Consider the following 9,555-nt stretch of genomic DNA (forward strand, 5'->3'; position numbering starts at 1 on the left):
TCTACGCCTCTCGAAGACGTGGTGCTTGTGGCCGATAACGCCCCGTGTCACGCTCGAATAGAAGCGGTCTTCAAAGAAGACAGGTTCTCCTCAGCAACGTTACTGAGGTTGGGTCCATATTCACCCATGTTAAACCCCATAGAGAACTGTTTTTCGGTGTTCAAGTCAATGGTGAAGCGGTTTCTAGCACGCCACCGCCAAGCGATCCTACAAGTGCCTCCTCATCGTACCATCAAAGAGCACCGGGAGGAGTACTTAATGATGGCTGCAGACTTGCTCGTCCACGAGGCCATAACACCGGAGTTGTGTCGCAAGTGTGCGCTGCACACAGTCAAGTTCCATGCTGCGGCGATTTAACTGCAAGACATGCCGGTGGGTCAGTGAGGATATTAATTTATGCGTTTTTTCCATTACAATAAATGCAGTTTTGATTTTACATTTTGCAGCATTGAATTTCCTTTTTGCCATTTTGAAGGTTAAAAGGTGTAGACTGATGGTAAAAGAACACTAGAGAGTAGTAGCTCCGAAGAAGGCGTCATCGGTATCGTAGGGTTTTCATTCCACTTCCTATTCATGTTCTTTTTAAACGACGTTTTGGTGCCACACTTAGAAGCAGATAAAACATTCCTAAAACTGATCTAAACTGATCTAACTGTCCTTAAGAAAAATACCAGATTGTGGAGAATCTGTTCTAAAATTCATTTAAATTACCAGCAGGTAATTTTCCACCCTTTAGTAAAATCAAGTGTCTCCACCTATTGTCCAACACCAATCAATTTTACCTTGGGCAGAAGCTTCTAGTCCTTCGTCCATTTTCCAATCTACCATGGAGCATAAAGGCTACAACTTTTACTGCCAGCGCAAGGTCACCGAGACTAACACTACCTACTGGGTCTGCGCCCAACACCGATCTGGATGTAAGGCCCGCTTGATTGTTCGCGACGGGAAAGTCAGAGCACTCAATGACCACACTTGCATGGTGGAGACGCCACCAGAAGTCACCGACGTTCGCCAAGAAATGCAGGTCGCTCTCCAGGCAGCGTGCCTGTCGAACCTAGCGTTGCCTCCCGGTATGGTGTGGGAGCGGACGATGTCAAGCATGCGTGAGGTGTACCAAGCCTCGATCCTCAACACCATCGGTAGGGTCCCAACGATCTTTATCATCAAGTACACCAGGGGTCAGATAACTGCAGTGACGCTCTTCGAGCCATCGAGAGCGCTCCAACACGGAACGTTGCCCAGGATGACCCGAGGCCATTCCTCCAATTCAGTGTCGTCCACACAAATGTATGTTGGCAACGCAGATTTATCGGATATTGTAATGGGTCACCATTTACATAAGTAGGTAGGTTTGATATACAAAAGTAGGTACAATAGCACGGGAGTAGCGCATGCTGTGTTGTCGTATTCTGATTGGGTGAAAGGTCAGGTATTCAGCCAATCAGGAGTCGACTGGCATTTGAGTGGTTCTCAAGGGGCCAGGGTTCTGCCTTGGACCAAAATTAAATCAGAGTTTTATTTTACCGATAATTGAATCTTGTCGTGCTAAGTACGCTTCCTCATCGCTACGTGTAAGCTAGTAACGGTAAATACCTGGCCCGTTACAGATTTGGACATCCGGATCTTATACGGCTGCTGCGCTACACCGGCACGGCGCTCTACATCGACGGAACGTTTAAGATGGTGCCAAAGCCGTTCACTCAGTGCCTCATCGTGATGGTCCGAGATCCCGGGGTACTGTACGTTCCGGTAATGTACGTACTGATATATTCTAAACATCAGGATGCCTACTGGAATGCGGTTATTTACATCGTCATCCAGACTGGGTGTCTGCTCGAGCCCGCATCAGTGACATGTGACTTTGAAAAGGGGCTTATGAAGGCCATGACAGAACAGTTCCTCTCGCTAAGATCGTTGGGTGTTTTTTTCCATTTGGAAGCAAGCTCTTTGGCGCAAGATGCTGAGCGAGCGCATCCAGCAGGACCAGATTGCTTCTGCACTTACCCTGAATGCGATTGTTGTACTCACAATCATTCCGGAAAACGAAATCGCGGACAAGGTATGATCTCATTTTAATATTTTGTGATCTACTACTTTTTGTTTTCTATTAGTATGTTTTACTATTTTGCTATATTTTAAATTAATATATTTTAGGGAATTCGCTACGAGCGCAGCCTGGTGGATGAAACTGGAGCCAAGACCAAGTGGAATTCGTTTTGGCGTTACTTCAAGAACACCTGGTTGAACAGCAACGGAGCTGATCTCTGGAACGTCAACAGCATGCAAGCCGCTGGAATTGATCTGACCAACCGGACGAATAATCCTTTAGAACGCTACAATCGTGCGTTCGGTGAATTGTTCTCGGTAACGCATCCAAGTCTCCGTGCGTTCGTTGAAACAGCAAAGACAGATACACGCCGCTACGCCCAAATGATCGACGATATCAAGCATCATCGTCGCGAACCGCCTAGACATGCAGAATTTGTGGAGCCGCATGTGTTGGTCGACTACCTGCACTTCCAGTAGTCGATTGAGTCGCACAGTTAGTAATCTAATCTGATAATGACTCACGTGGCGTTAAGGTTGACATAAAACTATTGTCCTAATTACCAGGCTTGCCTAATACCAAGACGACTTATTTTAAAACGGATAGTAGTGTGTGCTTGGTGCCTTGTTCTAATCCTATACTTGTTCTAATGTGGTATCATCTTGTCCTAATCCTTTTGTTTCACCAGCTTTTTCTCACAAGTTGTTCTAATGAGTGAGCTAATTACTGCAAGATATTTCAGTATTTAGGACGATTAGAGCTGTTTTAGAACATGTTTTAGGTATGTTTTTACCAGCACCCCACACTTAGTGTACCTAACCGGACCACCGGACCACACAATAAAGTTCATTTCGTACATTACCAAGTCTTGTTGCCACACATACTATGAACATAATATTGAAGATTCAATACCATGGAGGGGGGGGGGGGGGGGGGGGGGTCAGACTTGAACTAATCCAAAAATAATCACATGCCATTTCGCCCCAAATCACGCGTGATTTCCCGGCAAATAGCATGTCACTTGATATGAGTTTTTAAAAGGGCGTGTCAGAGTTGCGCGGGAAATCTTTGGGCTCGGCGATCGTTCGAAAAGTCACACCCTCGAAATGCCTAAGGTCGGTGATCGACAGGCGCTTATGGATGAGGTCGTTGATCTCCTCGCTCTCGCGATCCTTGAGAAAGAGTTTGATGAAGACCTCGGTGGATGCTCTCCGTTTGATGACTAGTTTGGGTACTTCCCTGTCGAATCAATCGTGGAGGAGCTATACGAAGTCATGGTGCAAGTTATATCGCGGCGCTACTGAAGGCCGAGAGTGAATCGGGCGAGAAGTCGAGGATTTGCAAGAGAATTCTTTCAAAATGTAGATGATGAGGAGTTTCGGAGCCTCACACGCACTACAAGATAGTCATTCGAGTTCATTTGTGACTTGATAGGAAGTCATCGCGTGTTTGTCGACGACAGCCACTGCCCACAAGCCTTCAGCTTTTATTTCTCATCCGTGTCCTGTATTGCCCTTGACCTGAACCAAATCCACGAGAACACAATAGTCCTCAGGGGATAGAGGGACCTTAGAGGACTCAGCATAGAATTGTGCTTTTTTTTACTGATATATCTACACAAAGAACGAGTAGTAAGACAAGCTGCAACACAGCGACGAAGTGGATACAGCGGACAAAAGCTTACCAGCCACGATTTGACGTCTCGCTGGCGTTGTAGAACGGAAGTTAACGCCGTAAACGCCGTGAGGACGTTCCCGCTCAGGTCAGCAGCGCGTGTGTTGTCTTGGATAGACGAAGGTAAACCGCCTTTGCAGCGCACGCTGGATGTTTCCTTTGGCGATGAAAGAAAACTGAGAACATGATTAAGGGGATTTCATGTTCCGCCAAATGGCACCTGGTACTTCGAAAACACCCAGCACTGGAGGTAGGTGATTATGAAATGACATGCTATTTGCAAAAAATCACATGTGATTTGGGGCGAAATGGCACGTGATTATTTTTGGATTTTGTTCAAGTCAGACACCCCCTAATGCAAAAACAAAGATAAGTAGTAAGGCACTCACTCCTCACCGGGATTCCCGTGTCTTGGTGCCCTTTTGGGAAATTTACGCAAATGCGTTACATTATCGAATACTTACAGTCATGGTTATGCAGGTAGAAAGAATATCGAAGACATTTCTTGAATGAGCTTGCTACCCTTTTCCACTTTTCATACGTTTTGCGAAAGTTCATATTAGATTTACTGTTAAAGAAAGTCGGCATGAATCTGGCGTTTTTGTAAATGTTGTATTAAACATGGCATTCTATCAAAACCGTGTCAGCTCTATCCAGCAAAGCGTCACAGATCTTAGTAAAAGCAGTTTGGCGTCCCAGATTTAACTACAGAATCTGGCATTGTCATTCCATAATTACATGTTAGCATTTTCAACTAGACTTGCAAACAGTTATTTACCCGCGTAGCTCCCTATACACTAGAGATAGGAAAAATCAAAACTATATTGTACTGGGTTGATCATTTTGGTGTAATAAGAAAATCGCTATACCACTAATAAAAATAGCCGCAATTAAAATATAGTGATACAATATTTGACTATGTCTTCGCGTGTGATTTCCGTGAGGATTCTAGCCAGTTGTCCACTTGTGAAGCTGCCACAGTGCTACTCTTTTGTAGGGACGCTAGATGGCAATAGTTGGGATAGTAAGCTGCATCCCGTTCCAACTCGAGGAAGTAAATTTCATATAACATTTTATAAAGTGCGACCACTTTAGTATTTGCATTTCCCTATAAGTATATTACCAATAATAAAACCTTAGCATCTTATTTGACTTCGTTTTATCGACGGTGCCAGCCCTTGACTGCATTGACGTGTTTGAGATTACAACAAAATCGTGAGTATTGCTTTTACTGTTTTTCCGTGCAGGAAGTTAGACATTATGAGCTGGCAGTGTCGCCTAAGCGTGCGTTCGTAGACACCGGTTTTTATTGCAGTGGAGCACTTTGATAAAGATGCTACGGTGTTGGATCTGGCCCAGTTCAATCACAGACACTTTTGCCATATGTATTGTCAATTATTGCTCCAACATCGTATTGTATTGCCAACGGAAACTGCCAAAACAATTTATTGCAGAATCCAATTATTTATCGAATCTCAATTTTGACTCTTGTCTCTTTCCCAGATTTCAGAACGAAAAGGTTAAATAATTTTAAATGAAGCGCATTTTGGGCTTCGTTGCACTTTGGTGATCCAAAGCGAAGCTTCCTCGAGAACACAACTATGTATATTTTGTTAAGAAAGAAGCTTCATCATGCACGATATTGTCAATAAGGACAATAACATTACGGCCTCGAAGCTCTAATCCTGTTGAAAACACCTTGGCTTATCAATTTAACAGGGTTTGTTGGTGCAACTTATTTTGTTGCTGCAAAAACATCATCGGAGATGGTGCTCTCAGCAGGCTGTGCCCTAGTCATACGAGGACTAGCTCGTGATAACTAGTACATACGTTGAAATCGTTCGTCGTCGCTATCCTCGATTTGGCCCAGGCCGTTCGCTTCGCTTAGATCCGTGGCCTTATAATTCACCAGAAGTCTTTTGTTGACTGTGTCGTCCGCTAGTGTGTTTATTGAAGCAGTCTTGACCACTTGTGGACTGCTGAAACCCACCGCCGCACTAGCAACAAGAGTGATCACACAGATCATAAGAAGGTACCTCAGATGCATCGCTGATTGAGTGGTGCAAGCCGCGTTTCGTACTGAGCAGAACTCGGTATGGGTCAACGCATAATGTTCCGTAAACAGCTACCGCCTTTCGTAAAACTGTTACCGTTATCATTGTCCGTAAACATTGTACATTATGAAAGTATAATCCGTAAACAGCTACTGACTCACAATATGACGGTCGGTATAACATTATAAAAGTCGGTAAGCAATTCGCTACCGACTTTCACGTTATGAAAATATAATCCGTAAGCAGTTACTTTGCCCTCTCTTTTAGACCTCTAAAAATAGACTTGCACTACCACAGAATCCGAGTTTTCATGAGACATGCAAACTTTGACTTTTTGATGTAGCGGTCTGATTTGGCAACAGCGAAATTGCCCTTTTAGAAGGGCAATTCGAACGCACAACTAGCACTTATGCAGGAAATACGAGTTTTAACTCAGATCATCAAGCTACAAAATCGTGTTTTATAAATCAGAGTTAAGTCGTAAATGAGACCTTGATGATTTAAACTGGAGTTATAACCGAGATAATACACAGGACTGGGTCAATAACAAACAATAGCACCCCGTTGCCAATACAGACCGTGAACAGATGACGTACAGCACGTTGGCCATCTCCAGATGTACATTCGTGATATAAAGAGGAAATAATTCAAAATTATTTGGAAATTTATGGAAACATTGACGATACGTGAGACTTCTCTGTTGTAGCCTCTTCACTTCTGACAAACACAGCATCAATGGAAGGACACTACTCTGTACCTACCGATGTCTTTGCATCTACTTCCCCCAAAAAGCATTCAAGTCTGATCTCATATGACCCTTTCTAATGAAATTGTTTGTTTTTTTTAAATTCCAGGTTAGACAGGTTTATACCAGCGACTTTGCAAAAAAAAAAAAAGTATGCCACACCCAGCGGAATCGACCATATCAAGTGCAGTAGGAGTAAACGGGTTCATCTGTACATGTATCAGTGATTAGAGAGAGAGAAAAAAGTGTTGGCAGCAAACATGTTATTGTAGTCAGCAATGAATCACTGCTGTTACAATACAATAGATTATCACCATTGAATATTATATTTACCTATCGGAGATTAGGCAAATTCTTGATACGATTATTGATTTTGCCAAGTCCTCAGTGAATATAACCGAATTCTTAAAAACAACAAGCACGTATGAATAATCAGCAGGGACTGAAATGACTGAAATGGATGAAATCGTTTTTGTTATCTTTAATCTGAGAATAAAACGGAAAGGACGTGCGAGCCTCAAGTGACGTTTGCTCCAAAATCTCGATTTACAGAATTAGAATGGTATATGTATAAAAAAGGGTTGGCTTATGAAGTGTCATGATTACGTCTCTTAGTTTGAGAGACAGCTCCGTGCGTATAGCATCTTAAAGGGCTACCTCCAAAACCTCCGGCAGGCTTAGTGTCTATCACTTCGCTTTTTGCATCAGAACACTCATATCTTCGACTCTGCAACAACAACAAAAGATGGGAACTCGCATAGCCGCCGCACTCGGCGTGTTGATTCTCGCTAGCACGATGCCAGCTTCTGCCCAGAACATGTCGTTTGGGGCCGACAACTTTTATCGTAGCCACAACGTCACCATCCAGCCCATTACGTTCCAGAATCAATTCAAGATGAACATCGCTGGCAATCTCTTCACCCCTAAGAACCTCAACACCACCATGGGAGCTCCGGCCATTGTCATCAGCCACCCAATGGGTGCTGTGAAGGAACAGAGCGCGAACCTTTACGCCGCCAAGATGGCCGAGCACGGCTTCGTCACCATCGCAGTTGATCTCTCCTTTTGGGGTGGCAGTGATGGAGAGCCGCGCAACGCGGTGTCTCCAGACATGTATGCGGAATCATTCAGCGCTGCAGTCGACTACCTGAGTCTGCAGGATTTCATAGACAGTGGACGCATTGGTGGCCTCGGTATTTGCGCAAGTGGATCCTATGTGATCAGCGCCGCCAAGATCGATTCACGCATTAAGGCGGTTGCCACATCTTCCATGATTGACATGGGCGCTGCGAACCGCAACGGCCCAGGAAATTCTCAGACCATCGATCAACGCAAGGAGATCATTGATCAGATGTCCCAGCAACGTTCTATCGAAGCTGCAGGTGGAGAGGTGCAATACACTAGTGGCACGGTGCACGAACTCACCCCTGACACGCCGGATTTCCAGCGCGAATTCTTCGACTTCTACCGCACGGTGCGTGGTGAGTACACGCCTCCGGGTTCGTGGCCTAACGTTACCACCCACCCGACACTCACCAGTGCTGCCAGGTTCATGAACTTCTACCCACTCAACGACATTGACTCCATATCTCCGCGCCCTCTACTTTTCGTCGCTGGTGATCAGGCGTTCTCTCGTGAGTACAGCGAAGCTGCATATGCTGGTGCGGCCGAGCCAAAGGAGCTGTACTGGGTGGCTGGTGCTGGACACGTTGATCTCTACGACCGCGTGAGTCTCATTCCTTTCGACAAGTTGACTGAGTTCTTCACGGTGAGCCTGACAGTGAATTTTACGCAATCTAACTGAAAAGTCTGCCTTTAACGCCGATGCAAGCGCAGTTGAGTGACAGAAAAAAGTGTCAAGTTAATCTTCAATCGAAAAGAGACTAACAAAAAAATCGCGCTTCAATAAATAATAGGTTTTGCAAAACTAAATTATTAATTAGAATTGCAATTCAATAGGATATTGGGCGAGTCATTGACAATAAATATGGCAGAATTTAAAAAAAAGTATCGGGACTGCCAAATCCGAGGCATCCTTAATGAGGTGCTCATCATCGTGTTCAAGTCGACTTGAGACAGATGATTACAAGTGTTCGCTTAGACCACACTGCCATTTCAACATGTCTAACTTCTTGCAGGCCTAATTTAGTTATTGCTGAGTTTCGAACTACGTTTGTTATTGCGGAATAAAAGAAGTAAAATTCGTCGCATTTTGTTGTAGTCTCAACTCATACACAGTGACACAGCTGCGATACACCAGCGCCATTGATAATACGAAGGTGAATACCCTACTAACCTTTTAATGATGTCGTTTCGATCACGTATCCGTGTTCCGATAGTTATAAAGATGATACGAATTCGTAGTGAAATTACTTTAATACAATTTGGAAACACTGCTTGAGTCTCCTGTGTCTTTTGTGAGCATAATACGCGAGTAGATGAATGCCATCATGGAAGACTCTGAGGATCAAGGCATACGTAAACCAGTTGTTCTGAAATGTGTTTAGACGTCCTGATGATCGCATGAGTCTTATTCAACCAATCCGATCGCTTGGGGTAAACCAGTGCGATGTGATGTGATGCGACGGAGCCGTTTTGACTGGACTTAAGTTGGCACTGCCACTGGGCGGCAAACGCCAGCCTTTAATGAACTAGATATATCTCAACCCCGCAAATTCTCGACTGATCATCCTCGCTCCAGGTCTTATTTTCGTATGTTTTATTCTCGCACTCTATATTGTAAGGTCAGTAGTGAGCCGTATGACAAAGCAAAGTGTCTGCAGACAACGGACATTAAAGCTAATCCCGGCTTCGGACTTCTCATTGAATTTCCTGGTCAATTTCGTGCACAACTAACACCGTCCCGGACGCATTAGGCCGTCGCCTGGCTTCAGAATCGACTTGGAGATATAGAAGCAGAAGATGAACGTTGCTTCTCGTTTGATGCCACTTATGCTCCTGCCTTTAATTTGGCGATTGCAGCAACGCGCGGGGTGGATTGGAAGAATAGGAAAAAAAAAAAAAAAAAAAAAAAA

At 44.3% G+C, this 9,555-nt stretch overlaps 4 protein-coding genes across 4 annotated transcripts; 3 read left to right on the forward strand and 1 right to left on the reverse strand.

The window, feature by feature from the left end:
* Window positions 1–168: 168 nt before the first annotated feature.
* On the forward strand, window positions 169–357 carry PPTG_15383 (hypothetical protein; the record flags this gene model as incomplete). Its single annotated transcript, XM_008912445.1, has 1 exon — window positions 169–357. The coding sequence occupies one exon, from the start codon at window positions 169–171 to the stop codon at window positions 355–357; it is 189 nt and encodes a 62-aa protein (XP_008910693.1).
* A 469-nt stretch (window positions 358–826) lies between these two features.
* PPTG_23683 (hypothetical protein) lies at window positions 827–2,526 on the forward strand (the record flags this gene model as incomplete). The annotated part of the gene is made up of 5 exons (XM_008912446.1): window positions 827–1,341; window positions 1,608–1,734; window positions 1,783–1,848; window positions 1,940–2,059; window positions 2,155–2,526. The coding sequence occupies 5 exons, from the start codon at window positions 827–829 to the stop codon at window positions 2,524–2,526; spliced, it is 1,200 nt and encodes a 399-aa protein (XP_008910694.1).
* Window positions 2,527–5,540: 3,014 nt separating this feature from the next.
* On the reverse strand, window positions 5,541–6,385 carry PPTG_23684 (hypothetical protein; the record flags this gene model as incomplete). Its single annotated transcript, XM_008912447.1, has 2 exons — window positions 5,541–5,718; window positions 6,372–6,385. The coding sequence occupies 2 exons, from the start codon at window positions 6,383–6,385 to the stop codon at window positions 5,541–5,543; spliced, it is 192 nt and encodes a 63-aa protein (XP_008910695.1).
* Window positions 6,386–7,316: 931 nt separating this feature from the next.
* On the forward strand, window positions 7,317–8,449 carry PPTG_15386 (hypothetical protein; the record flags this gene model as incomplete). The annotated part of the gene is made up of 1 exon (XM_008912448.1): window positions 7,317–8,449. One exon carries the CDS (start codon window positions 7,317–7,319, stop codon window positions 8,322–8,324), a length of 1,008 nt encoding a protein of 335 aa, XP_008910696.1. The 3' UTR covers window positions 8,325–8,449.
* Window positions 8,450–9,555: the final 1,106 nt, after the last annotated feature.

Source organism: Phytophthora parasitica (genome assembly GCF_000247585.1).
Source record: "Phytophthora parasitica INRA-310 unplaced genomic scaffold supercont2.47, whole genome shotgun sequence".
Lineage (NCBI taxonomy): Eukaryota > Oomycota > Peronosporomycetes > Peronosporales > Peronosporaceae > Phytophthora > Phytophthora nicotianae.